General features: G+C 64.1%; 2 protein-coding genes across 2 annotated transcripts; both read right to left on the reverse strand.

Annotated features, from left to right (window-relative positions):
* Positions 1-38: 38 nt before the first annotated feature.
* On the reverse strand, positions 39-7,440 carry RCN3 (reticulocalbin 3). The gene is made up of 7 exons (XM_062176318.1): positions 7,371-7,440; positions 6,838-7,085; positions 4,739-4,941; positions 3,686-3,858; positions 2,303-2,363; positions 1,047-1,246; positions 39-801 (listed from the first exon to the last, which is right to left on the reverse strand). Exons 2-7 carry the CDS (start codon positions 7,077-7,079, stop codon positions 694-696), a joined length of 987 nt encoding a protein of 328 aa, XP_062032302.1. The 5' UTR covers positions 7,080-7,085; positions 7,371-7,440; the 3' UTR covers positions 39-693.
* A 330-nt stretch (positions 7,441-7,770) lies between these two features.
* On the reverse strand, positions 7,771-21,122 carry FCGRT (Fc gamma receptor and transporter). The gene is made up of 6 exons (XM_062176317.1): positions 20,763-21,122; positions 18,960-19,208; positions 18,607-18,882; positions 10,297-10,566; positions 9,838-9,951; positions 7,771-8,186 (listed from the first exon to the last, which is right to left on the reverse strand). The coding sequence occupies exons 1-6, from the start codon at positions 20,833-20,835 to the stop codon at positions 8,092-8,094; spliced, it is 1,077 nt and encodes a 358-aa protein (XP_062032301.1). The 5' UTR covers positions 20,836-21,122; the 3' UTR covers positions 7,771-8,091.
* Between the last annotated feature and the right edge of the window lie 2,448 nt (positions 21,123-23,570).

The raw sequence follows: 23,570 nt of genomic DNA on the forward strand, positions 1-23,570 counted from the left end.
AGGAGCCGCGGCGACAGAGTGGGGCCACGAGGCCTGGGTAAGAGACCGGGACGGGAGGAACCCATTTATTTATACAAAGTTTGCTCCAATAGCTACTGCCCCTGAACCACTCCGGGGGGACCCCAAGAAGCCCAGCTAAACCTGAAAAAAGAACCAAAAACCTGAAGTCAGGAAGGTCAGACTTCACAGTTCAGGGTCAAACAGATGAATGGACACACACGGACGCAGGGGGCGACTCGGCCGTTCGGTCTGAACCCCTCCGGGAGCAGCCCGCATTCCAGGTGACCCCCAAGCCTCCAGCCCCGGGGGCTCCCCTCCAGGCTCAGCCTCGCCTGACCGCCAGTCCCCTGCGTTGGTGTAGCCTGTTCCTGGCCGGTGGAGGGGGTGACCTCCTCTGTCAGGCCCCAGCTCCCTCCTGCCTCAGGGCCTTTGCACAGGATTTTATTGTCTGTGGCCAGGGGAGTCCCATGGTCCATGCGCTGGAGGCTGGGGGTTGGTGGACGCTCTCCTAGGCTGGGCTCGGGGCGAGCGGGCCTGGGTCTGCGCTGGATGAAGATCGGGGTCACTCGCCCCCGGGATTCTCTGAGAGCCCCTGAGGTCGGCTGGGAGGGCAGAGACGCAGCCCCTGGGGGTCCCTGGGAGCCCCCGGGGGCAGCAGCGGCCGAAACGGGGAGGGGCCAGTCCTCAGGGGCCTCAGAGCTCGTCGTGGTGCCGGGTCAGGTCCTCGCCGTAGTTGGTGGCCTGGCTGCCCACGAACATGTTCCAGTTGCCCAGGATCTCGGCTTTGCTCAGACGCCCGTCCTGGAGGGAGGGGCCCGGGTCAGCCAGGGATGCTTGGGGAGACCCCTACCCAGCACTCTCCCCACCCCAGGTCAGCCAGGACGGTGCAGCGAGACCCCTGCCCAGGCCCCCCGCCCCGGGTCAGCCAGGGATGCTTGGGGAGACCCCTGCCCAGCCCCCACCCCCCACCCCGGGTCAGCCAGGACGGCGCGGCGAGACCCCAGCCCCGCCCCCGCCTCACAGGAGCCCGGAGCCCCCCGCGGCACCTTGTCCGTGTCGCTCTCATGCAACAGGTGGTTGGCCTCTACCAGCGGCTGGTCCTGGGCGGGGGGCAGCACCCAGTGGCCCACCTCACTGCCGTCCAGCTTCCCGTCCTGGTTCAGGTCCCGGAAGTCCCGGAACTGCTGCCGCTCCGTCTGCACCCAGGCCGGCTCCTCCTCCCCGGGCTCCTCCGAGTACAGATCCGCTGGGCGCGGACCGGAGGGGCCGAGGTCAGGGCCGGGTGCGCCTGCGCCTGCGCTGGGGTCCAGCAACAGCCCCCACCTGGGCGGTTCCCCTGGCTGCCTTTGGCCCCTTTCTGACTCATAACAGAACCCAACTTCCAGGTGGTACAGGCAGAGTGCAGCCGGGACCCCGTGGTGCCCCCTATGGGACGCAGGCGTCCCAGGCGGTGGCTTGAGCTGCGCCACAGAGCTAGTCCCGAATAAATAATTCTTATAAAAAAAATTTTTTTTAAATAACAAAGCAAGGAGACATGGGGCAGCCATGGGTGCCTGGGTCGTCCTGGGCAGGACCCTCGGCCTCTAAAAGCCTCTCTGGGCACTGCTGGCTGACCCTGGTGGGCAGCCACCCCGGGGAGCAGCCTGGGGCAGGGCGGGGCCCTCAAGGCTGCTGGCCCCTCTGCCCGGTGGGTTCCCCGGCGGCTCAGCTGCAGGCCAGCGAGTCCTTGCAGGGATTCAGGGCAGCTGCTGCCCAGGGCCTTTGAGCTGGCCTTGCTGGGCCTGGAGCGCTGCCCACACCTGCCGCCCCTCCTCTGCCCCCCCCCACAGGCCAGGCTCAGAGGGAGCAGACTTTGCTTAATGGGAGGGGGGGAATTGCGGTATCCACCAATTCACTGGTTACCGTATTTCACTGAGTACTTCGCCCTGTTTCCAGCCTGTGGTTTGGGCCATGCCCTATACGAAAGGCTTAGTAACTCGCGACTTTTGGCTTTTCCCCTACTGATCTAATAGTGGCGTCTCACAAATGATGGCGTGTTATATTAGAGGCCACAGCACAGTCTCATCGTCATCTTCCAGGCTCCCCGTGTGTCTGGATGCGCACTCCCGGGCCCCTGAGCTTGGCCTGTCCCTCCCTGGCCGCCTGTGTCTTCATGCACTGACCATGGCCTGCCCCAGTTCCTTCCCTGGCTCACAGCCGTCCTGGGGTGCTGGGACCCGCAGGAGAGGACAAGGCCGGGCCGAGGGCTGCGCCCCTCCTGTTGGGGCGGCCACTGCGAGGGGGGGGGGCCGGGCCCACTCACCGATGTACTCCTCCACCTGGACGAAGCCGTCTCTGTTCTTGTCCAGGTCTTCCAGCGTCTCCTGGGGGGGAGGTGTCAGGGCCTGGGGTCAGGGGCCCCGGCTCCCGAGGGCTCAGAGCCCGTGGGGAATGAGCTGGGCGGGGTGCGGCTGCAGGAGGCAGCCTCGGAGCCCGCTGGAAGTCTCGGGATTTACCCGGGCGTCATAGTGACAGGGCGTGAGCTGGAGTCAGGGACCCCTGTGTCCAGCAGTGCACAGGTCCGGTCCCCCACGGCCAGCTGTCCTGGGGGCACGCTCTTGAAGGGGAGCAAGCCCTTCAGCTGGGCGGGACCCTCACCCCCTCTGCTCTGGGCGGGACCCTCACCCCCTTCACTCTGGGCGGGACCCTCACCCCCTCTGCCCTGGGCGGGACCCTCACCCCCTTCACTCTGGGCAGGACCCCCACCCCCTCTGCTCTGGGTGGGACCCTCACCCCCTCTGCTCTGGGCGGGACCCCCACCCCCTCTGCTCTGGGTGGGACCCCCACCCCCTCTGCTCTGGGCGGGACCCTCACCCCCTTCACTCTGGGTGGGACCCTCACCCCCTCTGCTCTGGGTGGGACCCTACCCCCTTCACTCTGGGTGGGACCCCCACCCCCTCTGCTCTGGGCGGGACCCTCACCCCCTTCACTCTGGGCAGGACCCCCACCCCCTCTGCTCTGGGCAGGACCCCCACCCCCTCTGCTCTGGGCGGGACCCTCACCCCCTTCACTCTGGGTGGGACCCCCACCCCCTCTGCTCTGGGCGGGACCCTCACCCCCTTCACTCTGGGTGGGACCCCCACTCCCTCTGCTCTGGGTGGGACCCTCACCCCCTTCACTCTGGGTGGGACCCCCACCCCCTCTGCTCTGGGCGGGACCCTCACCCCCTTCACTCTGGGTGGGACCCCCACTCCCTCTGCTCTGGGTGGGACCCTCACCCCCTTCACTCTGGGTGGGACCCTCACCCCCTCTGCTCTGGGCGGGACCCTCACCCCCTTCACTCTGGGTGGGACCCTCATCCCCTCTGCCCTGGGCAGGACCCCCACTCCCCTCTGCTCTGGGCGGGACCCTCACCCCCTTCACTCTGGGTGGGACCCTCACCCCCTTCACTCTGGGTGGGACCCCCACCCCCTCTGCTCTGGGCGGGACCCTCACCCCCTTCACTCTGGGCGGGACCCTCACCCCCTTCACTCTGGGTGGGACCCTCACCCCCTCTGCTCTGGGCAGGACCCTCACCCCCTCTGCTCTGGGCAGGACCGTGTGGCTGTGAGCCCGGTGGGAGAGATTTCACCCCGGGGCTCGGGAGGGGACGTGGGAGAGCGGACGCTGCCCGGCTGCCGGGGACAGCGCAGATGAGGTCACTCACGGCGACCACGATGTCGCGCATGTGCGGGAACTCCTCGGGGTGCAGGAAGGCCGTCAGCTCCTCCCGCGTGGCCATGGAGTCGCCGTCCTGGTCCGCCACCCGGAAGCGGCGCTCGTCGCGAGCCAGCATCTTCTTGTAGGTCTCGGCGTCCTCCACGTCGTGGAACTCCTCGCCTGGGGGAGGGAGAGGCCTGGGCCCAATGAGCGTCCCGCGGGGGCCCCGGCGGCTCCACACAGGGCACGGGCCGGGTCCGTAATCAGCTAATATTCAGCAACAACTCACACACACGAGGGAGCGCCAGCAAGTCCGTGGGAAAGGTGGATTATGAACAAACGGCTTTCAAAAACGGTTGCACCCGAATAAACTTGGGTTTTTAAATATCATTTAGTGTATTTGAAAGGCAGAGAAAATCTCCCATCAAGCTTTGCTCCTCGGTGCCTGCGGAAGCCAGGAGCCTGGGGCCCGGCCCAGGTCGCCCCGTGGGCCGTCACCTGCTGCCCCCCAGGGTGCCCCAGTAGGAAGCTGGGGCTGAACTGGAGCGGGGAAGGCAGGAGCCCAAGAAGCACCTTCGCCCCGCCCAGTAACAGCACAGGAGCTGATGCTACCCCGCGAACTCACGGTGTCCAGCGTTCTCTGCGCGCGGACCTGCAGTGAGCGCTTAGGGCGCACCCCACTGCGTTTCATCGCACAGGAAGTTCCTTCGGCGGCACCAGGGAAAGGGAGATGTGGCTGGGGTGGGCTTCGGCTGCCCCCCGGCCCCTTTACCCCAAGTCCAGCAGTGTTTGCAACCACAGGTGTGAGGGCGCGGCGGGTTCAGAGAAACCACCCAAGACCCACCCGGGGAGCGCGAGTCAGCCCGGGCGGGCATGGCAGGGCCCCGAGGACTCAGGGGGCAGGGAGGTGGCTTTGGGGTCTCAGAGGGCAGAGGGCAGGGGTCAGGGAACGGAACGGGGCTCTGGCAGGGCTGGGGCAACGGGGTACATAGACCCAGGTCAAAGGTTAGGAGTCAAAGGTCGCGTGCGTGCGGGGAGCAGGGCCGGGCCCCGCGCGTACCGGGCGCGTAGTGGCCATAGGTGGCGTTGCGCAGCTCCTCCCAACCCACACGCCCGTCGCGGTCCGTGTCGTACGTGTCCCAGGCCGCGCTCACCGAGTCCCGGATGTGCCGCTGCTGCGTGTGCGCGATCCACGCGCGCAGCTCGGCCAGCGACACCCAGCCGTCCCCGTCGCCGGCGCGGTCCATGCGGTCCACGATCCGCCTGCAAGCCGGGGCGGGGCGCCCGTCAGTGCCGAATCCGCCCCCCCCCGCTGAGCCCCGCCCCGGCCCCGCCACGCCCCGCTGAGCCACGCCCCCAGGCTCCGCCCCCGGCTCAGTCTCGCTCAGGCTGAGTCCCGCCCAGGCTCCACCCCGCCGTGTCCCCCCCGGCCCCGCCCCGCTGAGCCACGCCCCCAGGCTCCGCCCCCGGCTCAGTCTCGCTCAGGCTGAGTCCCGCCCAGGCTCCGCCCCCGGCTCCGCCCCGCCGTGTCCTCCCCCGGCTCCGCCCCGCACCGCTGAGCCACGCCCCGGGCCCGCCCCGCCCAGGCTCCGCCCCCGGCTCAGTCTCGCCCAGGCTGTCCCGCCCAGGCTCCGCCCGGCGCGGCCACGGCCCCGGGGCAGCCCCTCTGAGTAGGGCGAAAAACGCGGCCTGAGGTCGGCGGCCGAGCTGGAGGGGGGCGGGGCACGTGTCCATCTCGGGGCAGCGCAGACCCCGCCTCTACCCCAGACTCCGCCCCCTGGGGAAGGACACTCAACTGAGGGCCTCAACCCCCCCCCCCCCGGCCCCTCGGCCCTGGCCTGCAGGAGTTGGGCAGGGGGGCCAGGAGCGGGACGTTCTCCCACGGGGCGCAGTTCCAAGACTGGCTCGGAACCGGGTCTCCGGCCGTCTCCGCCCCGCCCGCTGGCCACGCCCCTCGGCCCGGCCTACGTCTCTCCCTGCAGGCCCCGCCTCTCCGCGCTGGCCCCGCCCCAGGACCGCGGCCCGCAGCCGCGCGGCTCGGCCTCTGGCTCCTGCTCCCGCTCCGCCGGGATCCCGCGAATGTCCGGCCGCTTGGGTCCCCTAGCGGCGCCTGGCCGGGGGCCGTTCGGGCTCAGCCGCTGCACGTGGAGCCCTCCCCGCCTGCAGCCCTCGGCCTCTGGCCCAGCAGCCCCAACGTGGGGTCCGAGGCTCGCCGGCCTGCGGGCTCTCCCCGGGTCTGCTCCGGCCGCCATCCCCAAGCCCACACCATCCCTCGAGGTTTGGGCTGCATCGAGCGTGGGCTCCACAGCCGGACACCCTAAGTGCTGGCCGCTCTATACCTCGTTAGCCCTCTGCAGTGGGCGGGCACACCCAGCACGCCCTGCCCCGCGGAGGCCCTCAGCATCCGCCTGGCCCCGCGGTCAGCGCTGGGCTAGCCTGTTGTCCTCTCCCTGCCCCCTGCCCACCGCTCCGCCTCCTGCCCGCTCACCAAACCTTGCAGCCTGCTCCCCTGGCCGGCCACGTCCCCGCTGGGCTCTGCCGCTGGCACCGACATCTGCCCTGCCCCTGGCACTCGGGCCTCGCCACTCAGACACGCCGGCCTTGCTGCCCCCTCGGCCCCCCCACGCTGTGAATTCCTGCACCGCTCGCTCCCTGGCTGCCCCTCCTAAAGAACTCACCTCCACTGCCCCCAGCACCACACCGCCAGGGATCCCCGTCTGATGGGGTCACCGCTGTGACTCCAGCACCCTAGGCGGAACGGGCCTCGGACCCTGTCCCATCCACAGGGCATGGACAGGCCGCCCATGCCTGGCCCCCTCTCAGACCGGCTCCTGATGAGACTCAGGGCGCAGCCATTATCCTCCCGGGCCGGCTTTTTGGCCATATCCCATCTTGCCCATCAGCCTCCCTGGCCATTTAGGGAGCGGAAACTCAGGCCCGGGGTGGGGGTGGGGGGAGGTGTCCCCGACAAAGGAACAGGAGCAGCCTGGGGTTGGGAGGGGACCCAGACTGTGTGGCCTCCAGTTTCTCCCACATCTGCCTTCCCCAAGGAGAGAGGCGGAACCCTCAGTCCAGCCGCCTCGCATGCCCGCACCCAGAGCCCTCCGTCCCGCCAGCGCGCCCCTCTGCCTCCCCCCTCCCTCTGAACACGCCCCCTACCCCAGCCGCGCCTGGCTCTCCTCCGGGCTGAGCTGGTCGAATTCCTTGGCCACTTCCCGCCCCAGGAAGGCCTCGTGGTCGTACTGGAAGTTGCCGTGCGCGTCGTCGTGCGGGGCTTCGCTCAGGGGTGCCGCCTGGTGCACCCTGCCCTGGCCATGCGGGCCCGCGTCCGGGGGCGGCTTCGCCTGCGCCCCGCGCCTCAGCAGCACCAGGAGCAGCAGAATCGTCGTCGGCCACATCATCGGTCCCTGGGGGGCGGTGCAGGCCAGGGCTGAGGGGTCTGGGGCAGGGGGCTGAGGTGGGCGGGACGGCGGGATTAGCCGGGAGGGCCGGCGTCGGGGAAGAGGGCAGGGCGCTCGGAGGCGCAGCCCGCGGCAGAGTCCCGGAGAGGTCCCGAGCCGCAGGACGTGGCGCGCGCCCCCAGCGACGTTCAGAGCCCCGTGGCGTCGCTCCCGTGCTGGACCCGACACCCGCACCCAGCCGCCACGAGCCGCCCTCCCAGGCCGGGCCCTGCCCCACGCCCTCCCCTTTACCCGGTCTCCGGCTCCGCGGCGCGCTCCACGCTGCGCTCTGCCGGTCCCGCAAAGATGCCCAGTTTGGCCGCCGGCCAGCCGGGCCCCTCCCCCGGCCGCGCAGAGGCGCCGCCCCCCGACCAATGAGCGCCCCGGAGGGCCCCGAGGGGCGGGGCTGGGCGCCCCTTGCCACGTCCTCAGCAGAGAGCGGGGTCGCCCACGCCGGACGTGGGGGGGCGACGCGGCCGGGCCGAACTACGCGTCCCGGCAGGCTTCGGGGCGCCCTGCCGCCCACCCGCAGGGGCCCTGCCCCCAGAGCCTCATGGGAAATGTATTTCCCACCCCCCTTTGTTAGGACGGCTTAAGGGGAGTGGGAGGAGGCAGCTCATCGCCATGAACCAGCACTCAGGACAGACTTCAGTACAAGTATTACGTCAATGTTTGTGAGTGGGAAGTACATGCCTTGGAATACAAAAGTGGGTACATGTTAGACGGCAGACAGGAGCCCCGGTCTTGCGCCCCCACCCCACTCCCTCGGCCTCCCCCGCCCCCACAACTGGAGCACAAACAAGAGGATGGGGGCCCACACGGGTTACAGGCGGTGTGGACGTGGGGGCGGCGGGGCAGGCCCCGGGGCACGGGTCCAGGACTCCTGGAGGCTCAGAGAGGCCGGGATTCCAGGGGTCTCACAGCACAAGAGAACTGGCTGCCTCCGCCGGCGACCAGCAGCCGGAACGGGGCGTCAGGCAGTGGCCGGGAAGGCGCTCACGTCCTGGGGGCCCTCGTCTTGGGGCAGGAGCGTTCTGATGTCGTCCCCGCGGAGAAAGACCCAGGGGGCTGAGGAGAGGAGAAGGGGGCGTCAGGCTCCCCGTCCGCGGGCACAGCTGCCTCCCGGCCTCCGCCCGCCCGCTCCGGGCCCCCCAGGTCTGAGCGCCCCCTCTCCCATAGTCTCCCCCTGACCTAGCAGCCCGCTCAGGGCCCCCCAGGTCTGAGCGCCCCCTCTCCCGAGGTGTCTTCCCGCAACCCCCAACCGGCAGCCCTCTCCCCCGGGGTGTCTTCTAGCCCCCCCCACCTGGCAGCCCTCTCCGGGCCCCCAGGTCTGAGCGCCCCCTCTCCCAGGGTCTCCCCCCTCCTAGCAGCCCGCTCCGGCCCCCAGGTGAGCGCCCCCTCCCCCGGGGTGTCTTCCCCCACACACACACACCCGGCAGCCCGCTCTGGGGCCCCCAGGTCTGGGCGTCCCCTCTCCCAGGGTCTCCCCCCGACCTAGCAGCCCGCTCTGGGCCCCCCAGGTCTGAGCGCCCCCTCCCCCGGGGTGTCTTCCCGCCCCCCCACACACACACCTCGCAGCCCGCTCCGGGCCCCCAAGTGAGCGCCCCGGGGTGTCTTCCCGCCCCCCCACACCCGGCAGCCCGCTCCGGGCCCCCAGGTGAGCGCCCCCTCCCCCGGGGTGTCTTCCCCCCACACACACCCGGCAGCCCGCTCCGGGCCCCCAGGTGAGCGCCCCCTCCCCCGGGGTGTCTTCCCCCCACACACACCCGGCAGCCCGCTCCGGGCCCCCAGGTGAGCGCCCCCTCCCCCGGGGTGTCTTCCCCCCACACACACCCGGCAGCCCGCTCAGGGCCCCCAGGTGAGCGCCCCCTCCCCCGGGGTGTCTTCCCGCCCCCCCCCCACACACACCTCGCAGCCCGCTCCGGGCCCCCAAGTGAGCGCCCCGGGGTGTCTTCCCGCCCCCCCCCCACACCCGGCAGCCCGCTCCGGGCCCCCAGGTGAGCGCCCCCTCCCCGGGGTGTCTTCCCCCCACACACACACACCCGGCAGCCCGCTCAGGGCCCCCAGGTGAGCGCCCCCTCCCCCGGGGTGTCTTCCCGCCCCCCCACACCCGGCAGCCCGCTCCGGGCCCCCAGGTGAGCGCCCCCTCCCCCGGGGTGTCTTCCCCCCACACACACCCGGCAGCCCGCTCAGGGCCCCCAGGTGAGCGCCCCCTCCCCGGGGTGTCTTTCCGCCCCCCCCCCCCACACCTCGCAGCCCGCTCCGGGCCCCCAAGTGAGCGCCCCGGGGTGTCTTCCCGCCCCCCCACACCCGGCAGCCCGCTCCGGGCCCCCAGGTGAGCGCCCCCTCCCCGGGGTGTCTTCCCCCCACACACACACACCCGGCAGCCCGCTCAGGGCCCCCAGGTGAGCGCCCCCTCCCCCGGGGTGTCTTCCCCCCACACACCCGGCAGCCCGCTCTGGGCCCCCCAGGTCTGAACGCCCCCTCTCCCGGGGTCTCTTCCCGTCCTCCCCACCTGGCAGGCCGCTCAGGGCCCCCAGGTGAGCGCCCCCTCCCCCGGGTGTCTTCCCCCCCACACACACCTCGCAGCCCGCTCCGGGCCCCCAGGTGAGCGCCCCCTCCCCCGGGGTGTCTTCCCCCCCACACACACACCTGGCAGCCCGCTCAGGGCCCCCAGGTGAGCGCCCCCTCCCCCGGGTGTCTTCCCCCACACACACACCTGGCAGCCCGCTCTTCCTCCTCCACAGCAGCGCAGCTCCCGCGGCCACGGCCACCAGCAGCAGGACGCCGACGACGGTGCCCGCCACGGTCACCGAGGACTGGGCTGGCCAATCTGCGCGGGAGAAGGCCGTGAGCCCCTGCCGGGCCCTCGGGGAGCTGGGGCGCCCCCGGCCCTTCCCAAGCCCGGGCTGCGTGTGGCAGGGGAAGGACCGGCGGGCAGCGTCCCAGTGCGCGGGGCTGGGGCCGTGGGAGGTGGGTCACGCGGGGCCAGCAGCGCACAGGGAGCGATCAGAGTCGGCGCAGGCCGGCGGCAGCAGGAGGGAAGGCAGGCGGGCGCGGGGAGGACCGGCCGCGGCGGGGGGCCTGGGGCGGCGGGGGCCCTGGGGCGGCGGGGGGCCTGGGGGGAGCGGCGGGGGGCCTGGGGCGCGGGGAGGACCGGCCAGCCTCGGGACCTCACCCAGCGCCACCGACAGCGGCTGCGGCAGCCCCGCGTGCCGCACCACGCAGCTGTAGCGGTACTCGTCGCCGCTGCGCACGGACAGCGAAGCCCAGGCGTAGAAGGAGCCGTCGCCGTTGGGGCCGAAGCCGCCCTCTCCGGAGCCGGCCGCCATCCCGTTCCGGAGGAATCTGAACTGCAGCTCGGGCGGGTAGAAGGAGAAGGCGCTGCAGGTGAGCACGGAGAAGCCGGGAGAGCCGGGCCGGGCCTTCAGGCGCATGGAGGGCGGCTCTGCGGGACACGGGCGGTCTCAGCGGTCGGCCGGCCTGGGTGACGGACACCCACCCGGTCCACCCCATCCAGCCCTCCCCACAGGGGCTGAGCAGCTGCCACGTGCCAGGCGTGATTTCAAACTTGTCCACGAATACAATTCAAGTCCAGGGCCCGGCCTTGTGGAGCAGGAAGACACAGCCTGTGACACCGGCATCCCACATGGGCGCCGGTTCGAGTCCCGGCTGCTCCACTTCCAGTCCAGCTCCCTGCTATGGCCTGGGAAAGCAGCGGAAGATGGCCCAGGTGCGTGGGCCCCTGCACCCTCGTGGGAGACCCAGATGGGAATTCCAGGCTCCCGGCTTTGGCCTGGCCCAGCCCCAGCTTTGCAGCTGTTTGGGGAGTGAACCAGTGGATGGAATCTCTCTGTCTCTCCCTCTCTAACTCTGCCTTTCAAATAAATAATCTTTTGAAAAGTTTTTTCAAGGTCTAGATGAGCTCAGTTAGTGAATTCTTCAGAACACTACAGACTAACTCTGCTCTTACACAAAACCTGTAGGAAGAGAGGAGACAGTCTCCCAACACATTTTATGAGGCCACAACGCCTCCCACAGACACCACAAGGAAGGGAATTTAAGGCTAACGTCGCTCATGAAAACAGACCCAGGTCCGTAAACGCCGTATCACCATTCTACAAAGGATAACACACCGTGATCAAGTCCAGTGTATCCCAGAAATGCAAGGTTGGTTTACAATTGAAAACAAAACAAAAACCGCTGTGGCCTAGTGGGTAAAACCACTGTGGATAAATTCCCATACGGGCACCAGTTCAAGTCCTGGCTGCTCCATTTCTGATCCAGCTCCCTGCTCATGGGCCTGGGAAAGCATTAGAAGATGGTCCAAGTGCTTGGGCCCCTGCACCCACAATGGGAGACCCGGAGGAAGCTCCTGGCTCCTGACTTTGGATCAGCTCAGCTCCGGCCCTTGCGGCCATCTGGGGAGTGAACCAGCGGATGGAAGAGGTTCCCCCACCCCCGTCTCTCTCTCTGACTACTCCACATCCCAAATAAACAAGTAAAGGGAAAAACGCAAACGCCACCGGGTAAGATTTAGGACTGCTCATGCAGCCGGCCCTCCGCTGCCAGCTGGGCGTTGGCAATGGGAAGGACACCAAGGCCCCTACAGCTCACGTCGCGTTTGGTGTGAAATGCTGAGGGTCCCCCCGTGGGATTTGAGAACACAGTATCTCCACCATAACCACTTCTACGCAGTCCTTCACTGGGATTCCTAGCCAGTGCAGTAAGGTAAGGAAGGAAACAAAAGGCACTGAAATTGGAAAATACACAAAACTCGTCACAGATGATAGATTCCAAGAGAATCCATAAAGATTTGTCAGGAACAAACTCAGCAAAGCTTCCAGATAGAGGCCCGTGTGCGAAATGAACAGTGGTTATATGAACCAGCTACGAACAACTGGGGAGTAAAACTTTTAAAAATCATTTACAGGAGCTTCAAAGAACAGGACTTAGGAATAATTCTACGCGACGGCGTGCCAGCCTTGACATCGAATTACTGACAGGAATTAAAGGACGCCTAAAAAGACAGGGTTGGGGGCGTCTGACCCAGCAGCTGAGCTCCCGTCAGAAACCCCCCGGAGGGGGGAGGCGCTGTCTCCGCCTCCAGTCCAGCCCCCTGCTAATGCCTGGGAGGCAGCAGGTGAGGGCTCAAGCGCGGGGGCTCCTGCCACCCGTGTGGGAGACCCGGAAGAAGCTCCTGGCTCCTGGCTTCGGATTGGCGCAGCTCTGGCCATTGCGGCCATCTGGGGAGTGAACCAGTGGATGGAAGACCTCTCTCTCTCTCTCTCTCTTTCAAATAAATAATAAATAAATGCCAGTGGGGTGCGGGGGAGAAGTGCGGATGAACAAGGGAGGGGCAGGGGACAAGAGAGAGATCTGGCCTCCTTCGGCTTTCTCTGCTTAACAATAAACAAATAAACAAAAGGCCAGGGCAGCATGGTGGTGCTCCTATCAGAGCTGGGCGAGTCCAGGCTACCCTGCCTCCCACCCACCTCCCTGCTAACTCACTTGGGAAGGTGATGGGAAATGGTACAGGGACAAGGGAGACCCAGATGGAGTTGCTGGCTCCTGGCTTCCACCGGGCCCAGACTCTGAGGCCGCCTGGGGATGCTGGCTCTGCAGGTGGCGGTTTTACCAGCTGCGCCACAGCACCGGCCCCCCAATAAATAAATCTTTTTTTTTTTTTTTAATTTTTGACAGGCAGAGTGGACAGTGAGAGAGAGAGACAGAGAGAAAGGTCTTCCTTTGCCGTTGGTTCACCCTCTAATGGCCGCCGTGGTAGCGCGCTGCGGCCGGCGCACCGCGCTGTTCCGATGGCAGGAGCCAGGTGCTTATCCTGGTCTCCCATGGGGTGCAGAGCCCAAACACTTGGGCCATCCTCCACTGCACTCCCTGGCCACAGCAGAGAGCTGGCCTGGAAGAGGGGCAACCGGGACAGGATCGGTGCCCCGACCGGGACTAGAACCCGGTGTGCCGGCGCCGCAAGGCGGAGGATTAGCCTGTTGAGCCACGGCGCCGGCCCCAATAAATAAATCTTTTAAAAAAGGACGGGGCTGGCATGGCAGTGCAGCAGGCTAAGCCACATCCTACATGCCGGCATCCCATGTAGGATGCTAACAGGTGCTCACCTGTGTAGGTCCCGGCTGCTCCACTTTGGATCCAGCTCCCTGCTGAGGACCTGAGAAAAGCAGTGGGAGATGGCCCAAGTGCCCGGGTCTCTGCCACCCACTGGGAGACCTGGATGGAATTCCAGGCTCTGAGCTTCAGCCTGAAATTCCCTCTCTCTGTCTCTCTCTTCTCTGTAACTCTGCCTTTCAAATAAATGATATATATATAGAATGTCAATGAGGAAGACCTGACACTATAAAAATCCTCGAAGCAAAGCAAGGAAAAGGCTTTGTAACATCGGCCTTGGCAATGATTTCCTGGCTATGACACCAGAAACAGGCAACACAGCAAAAACTGCCGGGGGGGGGGGGGGTACTGAAGAAACTGCCCCGGAGAGGAAGCAGTCAGCAGGGTGGAGAGAGATCAGAAAACCCGCGTCCCAAGAGTGGTTGCGGGACGGCGCTGTGGCACAGCAGGTTAAAGCCCTGGTCTGCAGTACCGGCATCCCATATGGGCCCTGGTTCGAGTCCCGGCTGCTCCACTTCCGATCCAGCTCTCTGCTGTGGCCTGGGAAAGCAGTAGAAGATGGCCCAGGTCCTTGGGGCCCCTGCACCCACGTGGGAGACCCAGAAGAAGCTCCTGGATCCTGGCTTTAGATCAGCCCAGCTCCGGCCATTGCGGCCAAATGGGACGTAACCAGAGGATGGAAGACCTCTCTCTCTCTCTCTCTCTCTCTCTGCCTCTCTGTAACTCTGCCTTTCAAATACATAAAGAAATCTTTAGAGAGAGAGAGAGGGGTTATGATCTGATATGTAATGAACTCCTACAACTCTGTAACAAAAACGGAGCAGTCCGGTTCAGAACAGGCAGAGGGTCCGGGGCAGCCGGCCCAGGGCTGGGCGTGGCCTCCGACTTCCCCTCCCCCCAGCGTGGCAGAAAGCAGACTTGGCACTTCCCCGCTAAGCGGGAAGCCGGCCCCTCTCCGCAGCTGCCTCTCTGGCAAGTCGGCAGAATCTGCTGCAGTGAGGCCGCGGCCAAGGGCAAGCCCCGGCCATCAGCAGTTCTGTGTTTATGCTTACTTCTGTTTCTAGCAATGATGAGGCGTGGGGAGGAGTTCATGGACAACATCCGTCGTCAAAAACTGCATGGAATCTCGGTTTTGACACAAGAAGGAACTTATGTTTTTCTCCATTTTTCCATGAACTTAAAAAAAAAAAAAAAAAAAAAGACTGAGGCCGGCGCCGTGGCGTAGCAAGTAAAGCCGCCACCTGCAGTGCCGCCATCCCATATGGGCACCGGTTCTAGTCCTGGCTGCTCCACTTCCCATCCTGCTCTCTGCTATGGCCTGGGAGAGCAGTGGAGGATGGCCCAGGTCCTTGGGCCCCTGCACCCACGTGGGAGACCCGGAGGAAGCTCCTGGCTCCTGGCTTTGGATCGGCGCATCTCTGGCCGTTGCGGCCAACTGGGGAGTGAACCAGCGGATGGAAGACCTCTCTCTCTGTCACTCTGCCTTTCAAATAAACAAGTACATCTTAGGGGAAAAAAAGATGTATTTCTATAAAAGGCAGAGTGACAGAGATTGCCCATCCGCCGGTTCACTCCCCCACCTGCCTGCAGCAGCCAGCGCTGGGCCAGGCCGAAGCCGGGAGCCTGGAGCTGCACCTGGGCCTCCGGCGTGGGAAGGCAGGGGCTACATCCGTGCACAGCGTGCCCTGGGCTGCTTCCCAACACGGCCGAACTGGCGAGAGGCCGCGCGTGCACAGGAGCCTGGCAGCGGTGCAACCACACCCGGCCACGGCCACGCACACGCGCAGACCACGGGCCCGAGGGGCCTCCCGGGTGCCGGCGGGAGCGCGAGGGGGGTCTCCCCTGTCCGTGCACCGGGCGCGGGCAGACGCCCACCGCCCGGGAAAGGCCACCTCAGAACAGGAGAGGCGGGGACGCAGTGGGAACCAGACCCGCGGCGTGGGGCGGGGGCGCGCGACGAGCGGACGCCCACGGTTTTGCGCAGTCGCAGTCCTCTGGGAGCCGGACACCGCCCGGGAGCAAGCTAAGGACACGTGCGCTCCGACCGCAGCGCGCATGCGTGGCGGTACCGCCCAGGGGGACCCGGATGCGAGGGAGGCCGCGCAAGGCACTGTGGGAGCTCAGGGCATCCGGGCCGGGAGGGAAGGCGCGAGGAGAGGAGAGCGCTGGTGCGCAGGGGGCTGGGCGTACAGGGGCGCCTCTCAAAATGGGGACGGAGCCAAGGAAAGAAAACCTGTGACGTAGGGGAGAGGACACGCGTGCCGGGCGCGGGAGGCAGAACCTGAAGATGGAACGCAGTGTGGACGCCGGCACGCGGACGGGCATTAGTGCGAGGCGCGGTGGAGACACCGCACATCCCTGCAGGAGACGCCCAGGCCAGAGCTGCCAAGGAGCCTTCGCGGGGGCAGGAATCGGCCAGACTGCACGGAGCAAGCGAGGGATTCTTTTTTTTTTTTTTTTTTTTTTTGACAAGTAGAGTTATAGACAGTGAGAGAGAGAGAGACAGAGAGAGAAAGGTCTTCCCTCTGCCCGTTCACTCCCCAAATGGCCACAACAGCTGGGACTGGGCCAGCCTGAGACCAGAAGCCAGAAACCCCATCCAGGTCTCCCGTATGGGTGGCGGGGGCCACCTTCCACTGCCTTCCCCAGTGATTTAGCCAGGAGCTGGATGGGGAGTAGCCAGAACTTGAACCAGCAACCCAGTATGGAATGCTGGCATCACTGTGCCACAATGCCAGTCCCTAAAACTTGAACATTTTGTATTTCCAAATAAAATTGCTTTAAAAAATAAATTGTGTATTTTCTAAGTGTGTTCTCTGGAAAAAAAAAAAAAAACTACAAATAATGACAAACCCAGTAGCAGTGAACACCCTGAGTGATTAAACTATGGTCTCTAAATACCGTATCCACTGCAAGGGACGAGGGACCCAGAGAAGTGGCTCCAGGCACAGGCCAGAGAAAAACAAGGAGAGCCATGATGATGTTCAATTCCTTACAACAAGGGAGCTATAAATGATTCCTAGGATCACATCAAAGGACTTGGAAGCCAATCTGAAGATGATGTCAATAACTTGAGAGTGTCCAATATGAACTTCATAAAGAATAAAGTCTAAAGGGGCAGGTGTGGGGATGCAACAGGTTAAGGTGCCCCTCGAGGCACCTGTCCCCCGTGTCAGAGAGCCTGGATTCCAGTCGCAGCACCTGTGCTTCTAACTCAGCTTTCTGCTGGAGGCAGCACGAGATGACTCAAGGACTTGGCTCCCTGCTACCTGACAGGGGATCTGGATGGACTTCCGGGCTCCTGGCTTTGGACTGACCCAGCACTGGATGTTGCACAAGATTGGGAAGTGACCTAGTGGACAGAAGATGGCTGGATTTCTGTCCTAGTCGCTCTGTTGCTCTGCCTTTCATGTGGAGGGAAATGACTAAGTAAAATACATGACGGGATCTGTGAGTTCATAATAAACCTAAACAAAATGAAACTTTATGGGTTGCCAACCTCCGAAGGCCGACAGTTGATGATGATCTTCTGTTCAGAATCCAGGTAACAAATGAAGAAGCTGAGAAAGAATCAGAATCCTGTCTAAAATGGGCTGAACTGTGTCCCCAGCGTCCAAGCTCGCATGTGTCTCATTAGTGAAATCCTGAACCCTAGGACCTCAGAAAGTGGCCACATGTGGAGACGAAGGAGGTGTTGAAGGTCATGTGAAGGTCATATAAGTAGCCCTTATAAAGCCACCACAGGGACTGCACCCTAACAACCCGATCACTTCTCAACACTGTAACTGCATTAAATGTCCACCCTCTTAGTACCATTAAGACTTTGGTGAACAGGCACCTCTGGAAGACACCCAGAAAAACAGCCACCCCTTTGTAACTCCTAATGAAGCAACAGATCAAGGCGATGGCTGCCGATGGTTGCTAAAACCATCAGGAGAAACCATGGGGGCTCTCCTAGTAACACCTAAACTGGGCGGTCAACTAGCATGTCGCAAAGACACACGGAGCACCTGGGCACAGACATACACCAACCACCTGGAGAGTTTTCTTGCCCTCTCCCTCCCCACAAAAAAACCAAAAAACCTAGAATCTGATCAAGCTTCTCAAGCAGAAGAGGAATACCATGTTCAGCAACACCACAGAGAGGCAAAAGGCTAACACCAGCCTGCAGTGAGCTCAACAGGGCAAGCGCCTGGATTTCTTCACAGCAAAATTGCTGGGGAGAAGAATCTACAGATTAACAAATATCACAAAAAATTAAATTGACTCAAAATGGGTTATGGACCTAAATGTTGAAAGAAAAACTGTAAACCCCTAAAGACAGCACAAGAGAAGATCTAAGTGACCTTGGGTTTGTTCACAACTTCTGGTCTATAACCCACAGAGCACCATCCACAAGACCAGAAAACGGTGAGAAGTTGTATTTCATTGAAATGAAAAACTCTGCTCTGTGCAAGACACTGCTAAGAGAGAGGAAAAGCTGCCGACTGCAGGAAATATTGGCAAAACGCCCCTCAGATAAAGTGGCATCCGACACACACAAAGAAGCCTTAAAACTCAGCACTACCATGAAGACACAGAAGAGAGGATGGACTCAAAGCCGTGTGTGGATCTGGGGTGGATTGGATTCAAACTCTAAAACACAGAGAAACGTGAGCAGGAGCCGGAATCCGATGACATTAGGGAGTTGTAGGTGTGACGACAGTTTTGTTATTAATTTTATTCTAGGAGCTCTTTCCTGGTGGGGTGATGAACTACTTATAAATGAGACACAAATAAATAAGTCTTTAAATAAATAAATAAATGAGACACAAACCCTGACGTCTGGGGGCAAACAGGGATGACCACTGGTGAGACTCACCAGGGGGGTACCTACTGTAGGTTGGCTCTCTACTTACATGGAGGTGGAAATGTGCCATAATTTAAAAAAAAAAAAAGGCAGAAATAAAAGCAAAGCTATCTGGTTGAGTCCCTAGGTCCCCTTGTAGCCACAGCCAGTGATACTGGCCTTTCTGCTTTTGGGGGGGCAGGAGGGTCCACAGGCGGCCCTGACCGCTCTGCCTAGCACAGCTCCTAGCAGTGAGGACAAACTCAGCCCATGTTTGCTGAGCAGATGGGGTGGGGGTGCAGGGGTCTCTGGGGAGCAAAGGGGACTCTACCCACGGAGTGGGGGGGGGGCACTTCTCCAGGGAAGTGGGCCCTGAGAGGCAGGAAGGGCTGGGGACAAGGGCTGGCGCGTGGAGGGGGCGTGGCCGCAGCCAAGGGCAGCTGCTTGGCTGTGATGAGGACTTTAAGACCGGGGTCCCCAGGCAGGCGGGTGAGGGGGACGCACAGGGCGGGCGGCACTCACCCTTCCACTCCAGGTTGCCGCGGCCCCTCTCCAGGTGCCCCAGCAGCCGCTGGGGGCAGGAGGTGAGCAGGAAGGTCCTCTCCTTGCTGACCGCCTCGGCCTGCTGCTGCCACCTGGTGCTGATCCGCAGGGCCTCGGGCCACTCCCCAGCCCAGCTGCCCTGCTTGGGGTCGAAACTCATGAAGTCCTCACCGTTCAGGGCGAACTTGGCTGTGGGCACCGAGGCGTTGTCTGGGCCCAGCTCACAGCCCAGCAGGCCTTGCAGGGTGTAGGAACCTGGCGCGGGCACACACTCAGGTCAGCAGGGCCCGGGAGCCAGCCCCCAGCCCCTCCCGCCGCCGGGCCAGCCTCACCTTCCCCCAGCACTTCGAGAGCTTCCAGAAAGAGCTTCTGCTTGTTCTTCAGGTCCACGGTCTCTTTCTCCCAGTACCAGGACACCTGGTTTTCCCAGATCCAAGCCCCATAGGGCTCCGCCTCCGACCGCCTGTTGCTGTAGCTCAGGTACTGCTGGGGGCCCAGCCAGCCGGACACAAAGAAGGAGGGAGTCCCCCCATGGGGGTCGGTCATGGCCGTGATGTGGTACAGGAGGGAGAGATGGCTCTCTGTGGGGACAGACGGAGGGGAAGAGAGCCCATGGTGGGGGCACCTAGACTGGGGTGGGGTACAGACTGGGGGGAACCAGAGAGAGGGGACAGAGACCCAGAGAGAGGGGACAGAGACCCAGAGAGAGAGGACAGAGACCCAGAGGGGAGGGCAGAGATCCAAGACGGGGTGGGGACAGAGACCCAGAGAGAGGGGACAGAGACCCGGGGGGAATAGAGACCCAGGGAGAGGGGACAGAGACCCAGAGAGAGGGGACAGAGACCCGGGGGGGAATAGAGACCCAGGGAGAGGGGACAGAGACCCAGAGAGAGGAGACAGAGACCCGGGGGGAATAGAGACCCAGGGAGAGGGGACAGAGACCCAGAGAGAGAGGGGACAGAGACCCAGAGAGAGAGGACAGAGACCCAGAGAGAGAGGGGACAGAGACCCAGAGAGAGGGGATAGAGACCCGGGGGGAATAGAAACCCAGGGAGAGGGGACAGAGACCAGGGAGAGAGGACAGAGACCCAGAGAGAGAGGGGACAGAGACCCAGAGAGAGAGGGGGGACAGAGACCCAGAGAGAGGACAGAGACCAGGGAGAGGGGACAGAGACCCGGGGGGAATAGAGACCCAGGGAGAGGGGACAGAGACCCAGAGAGAGAGGACAGAGACCCAGAGAGAGAGGGGGGACAGAGACCCAGAGAGAGGACAGAGACCAGGGAGAGGGGACAGAGACCCGGGGGGAATAGAGACCCGGGGGGAATAGAGAGAGAGGACAGAGACCCAGAGAGAGGGGATAGAGACCCGGGGGGAATAGAAACCCAGGGAGAGGGGACAGAGACCAGGGAGAGAGGACAGAGACCCAGAGAGAGAGGGGACAGAGACCCAGAGAGAGAGGGGACAGAGACCTAGAGAGAGAGAGGACAGAGACCCAGAGAGAGGGGATAGAGACCCGGGGGGAATAGAAACCCAGGGAGAGGGGACAGAGACCAGGGAGAGAGGACAGAGACCCAGAGAGAGAGGGGACAGAGACCCAGAGAGAGAGAGGACAGAGACCCAGAGAGAGAGGACAGAGACCCGGGGGGAATAGAAACCCAGGGAGAGGGGACAGAGACCAGGGAGAGAGGACAGAGACCCAGAGAGAGAGGGGGGACAGAGACCCAGAGAGAGGACAGAGACCAGGGAGAGGGGACAGAGACCCAGAGAGAGGGGACAGAGACCCAGAGAGAGGGGACAGAGACCAGGGAGAGGGGACAGGGACCCAGAGAGAGGGGACAGAGACCCAGAGAGAGAGGACAGAGACCCAGAGAGAGAGAGGACAGAGACCCAGAGAGAGGGGACAGAGACCAGGGAGAGGGGACAGAGACCCGGGGAGAGGGGACGGAGACCCAGAGAGAGAGGACAGAGACCCAGAGAGGGGACAGAGACCAGGGAGAGGGGACGGAGACGCGAGGGCAGGGTGGGTACGGGGATCAGCAGGAAGCCGCCGAGCGGGGGAAGCGCCGGGCTGGAGGCCTGGGACTCGGCTCCCCTCGCCCTTGGCGCCGCGGCCTCCTCCGCGCGCGGGCCTCACCTGCAGCCAGGGTCCCGGGAAGCAGGCAGAGCAGGAGGCGCAGCGCGCCGGGCAGAAGCCGGGGGCGCCCCATGCTGCGTGGCCGAGCTGGGGCGGGAGGGGCGCGTGACTGCCGGACCCCGCCCCGCCCCTCCCCGGGGGCCCGCGCCTGGGGTCCGGGGCTGGAGCTGCGCAGGCCGCCGCGCCGGCCACTGCGTGAACTTTCGCCCCGCGGCAGGAGCGGCCGGGTTAATGAGTGACCGGGCGGCGGGGCCTTTCCCGAGCGGGGCCGGCCACCCCAGCGCCGCAGCCCGGACCTGCTCCCGTGACTGCAGACCCCGGTTCCTCTCTCACATCCTCTTCCCAGGCGGCTGCTCCAGCCCCACCCCCCGAGCCGGCGCGGCGCGCCTCGCCCCTGCTTCCCCCTGCAGAGCGCGGCCCGGGGAGTGGACGCAGCGCCCCCTACGACGTCCCCGGCGCCGGCCCTGTCCGCGGACACGGCGTCCGGTGGAAAGGACAAAGCACGCTCGGATTTCCAAAGCTCTCTGCACGGAGCGACGCGTCTTTAACTGCGCTTTGCTGGGTGCCTCTGCTTGCTCCTGGAGACCCCTCCCCAGGGACCCCCCCACGGCTGCCCCCGGCCCTGGTGCCTCCCAACTCCAGGCCCCGCGGGGACTTCCACAAGCACACACACTTCCCGAGAGCTGCCTCCTTGGCTTTCTTTTCAAACTTGTATTTATGACAGACACAGATCTGCCATCTGCCGGCGCGTTCGCCAAATGCCCACAACAGCTGGGGCCGGGCCGGGCCAAAGCCCGGGGCCAGGAATTCCACCGCGGGTGGCACTTGGGCCGTGTGCGCCGCCGGGACTCCACCCCAGGCACTGCCCGCGCGCGCGCACGCCGCCGGCGGCCCCTCCGGTCGCCCAGGGCCGGCCGCCTCCTGGAGCGCAGGCACCGGGATGTGGCAGAGTGTGCTCCCCGCCGCGCAGGGCTGGAGCCGCAGGGGAGAGGCCCTTCCTGGCCGCTTGCAGCAGTCTCCGGCTCGCCTGCACCCCCACATCCTTCCTCTCCCTCTCCCCCTGCTCCCTGCGGCTATGTGGGGTGCCCGCAGGTGGGCCAAGGTACTAGCACCGGCAAAGTCCTGTCTTGTCTTTCCTTTCTTTCTTCCTTCTCTTTCTTTCTCTCTTTCTTTCTTTCTTTTTCTTTCTTCTTTCTTTCTCTCTCTCTCTCTCCCCCTCTCTTTCTCTCCCCCCCCTCTCCCTCCCTCTCTTTCTTTTTTAAGATTTATTTACTTGAGAGGCAGAGTTACAGACACACAGAGAGAGGTCGTCTGTCCACTGGTTCACTTCCCAAATGGCTGCAACGGCCGGACCTGCGCTGATCCGAAGCCAGGAGCCAGGAGCTTCCTCCGGGTCTCCCAGGTGGGTACAGGGGCCCAAGGACCTGGGCCATCTTCCACTGCTTTTCCAGGCCATAGCAGGGAGCGGGATCGGAAGAGGAGCAGCCGGGACAGGAACTGGGATGCTGGCGCCACAGGCAGCTCGGCCCTGTGGGAGTTCCCTGATAGTCTCCCAGTGCACTCCTAGGGCTTCATGTGGACCCTCCCTGACCCGGGGTCCCTGGGGCTGCGCAGGACCCTGCAGGAGCATCCGCAGGGGCCAGCTGAAAGGTGGCAAGGAGCTCCGGGCAGGCGCCTGATGTACAATGCCTCTCGTGCCAGTTTCAAGGTGGTCCAGGCAGAGCGCTGCGCGGTCGCCGCTGCTCTCCCTGGCAGCGTCTGGGTACCGTGATGGCCCCAGGCTCCGCCCAGTGCCAGGCTGCGTTTCAGGTCCATGGATCCCACGAGGCCACAGCCGCTCAGAGCGCAGGCCCTGGGTGTCTTGCTCACTCTCCCACGCATCCCCAGGGACAGAGCGATAAAAAGGTATAGAATAAATGAAGGCAAGAATTAATGAGGTCAGCGCTGCGGCTCACTAGGCTAATCCTCCACCTGCAGCGCCGGCACACCGGGTTCTAGTCCCAGTCAGGGCACCGGATTCTGTCCCGGTTGCCCCTCTTCCAGGCCAGCTCTCTGCTGTGGCCCGGGAAGGCAGTGGAGGATGGCCCAAGTGCTTGGGCCCTGCACCCCATGGGAGACCAGGAGAAGCACCTGGCTCCTGGCTTCGGATCAGCGCGGTGTGCCGGCCGCAGCAGCCATTGGAGGGTGAACCAATGGCAAAAAGGAAGACCTTTCTCTCTGTCTGTCTCTCTCACTGTCTACTCTGCCTGTCAAAAATAAATAAATAAATAAAAGAATGACGCTGGGATACTTTCTTTTTTAACAATTTATGTATGAAAAAGGCAGGGCAACAGAGAGATTCTTTGATCTTCTCATTCACTTCCCCAAGGGCTACAAAAGCCACGTCTACCCTGGTCTCCCAACTAGGTGACAAGGACCCGAGTGCTTTTGGGCCATCATCTGCCGCTTCCCCAGGTGCATTAGGAAGCCGGCTCAGAAGTGGAGCAGCCAGGACTCCAGCTGGCGCTCTGAGACGCTGCATCTGCCACGCCCCCACGCCAGCCCCTGGGCTGCATGGCTGTGCCCGAGACTTCTCTAGAATGTCCTTGTGCCCTGCTAGAATGTTCTAGCAGAGTCTAGAAACAACCTGTCGCAGAGCTGGGGCCGCAGGGTTTTCCTACACTGGACCCAGGGCGATGCTGCGATGATGGCTGCAGGGTAGGGAGGGGGGTCTGGCACGAGCAGGTGAGCTGGGGATGCCTGGGGCGCCTGCACCCCGTCTCAGAGGGCCTGGGCTTCCAGCTTCCTGCTAACGCACTCCCTGAGAGG

Source organism: Lepus europaeus, chromosome 19 (assembly GCF_033115175.1).
Source record: "Lepus europaeus isolate LE1 chromosome 19, mLepTim1.pri, whole genome shotgun sequence".
NCBI classification, from domain to species: Eukaryota; Metazoa; Chordata; class Mammalia; order Lagomorpha; family Leporidae; genus Lepus; species Lepus europaeus.

Excerpts from the sequence above, each read along its gene's own strand:
- FCGRT (XM_062176317.1), bottom strand. The coding sequence starts at position 20,835 with ATGGGGCGCCCCCGGCTTCTGCCCGGCGCGCTGCGCCTCCTGCTCTGC. Across the intron at positions 18,883-18,959 it reads TCTCGAAGTGCTGGGGGAAG|GTTCCTACACCCTGCAAGGC; the intron begins GTGAGGCTGGCC and ends TGCCCGCGCCAG. Across the intron at positions 8,187-9,837 it reads GAGGAAGAGCGGGCTGCCAG|CCCCCTGGGTCTTTCTCCGC; the intron begins GTGTGTGTGTGG and ends TCCTCTCCTCAG.
- RCN3 (XM_062176318.1), bottom strand. The coding sequence starts at position 7,079 with ATGATGTGGCCGACGACGATTCTGCTGCTCCTGGTGCTGCTGAGGCGC. Across the intron at positions 2,364-3,685 it reads TGCGCGACATCGTGGTCGCC|GAGACGCTGGAAGACCTGGA; the intron begins GTGAGTGACCTC and ends CCTCCCCCCCAG. Across the intron at positions 1,247-2,302 it reads CCAGGTGGAGGAGTACATCG|CGGATCTGTACTCGGAGGAG; the intron begins GTGAGTGGGCCC and ends GTCCGCGCCCAG.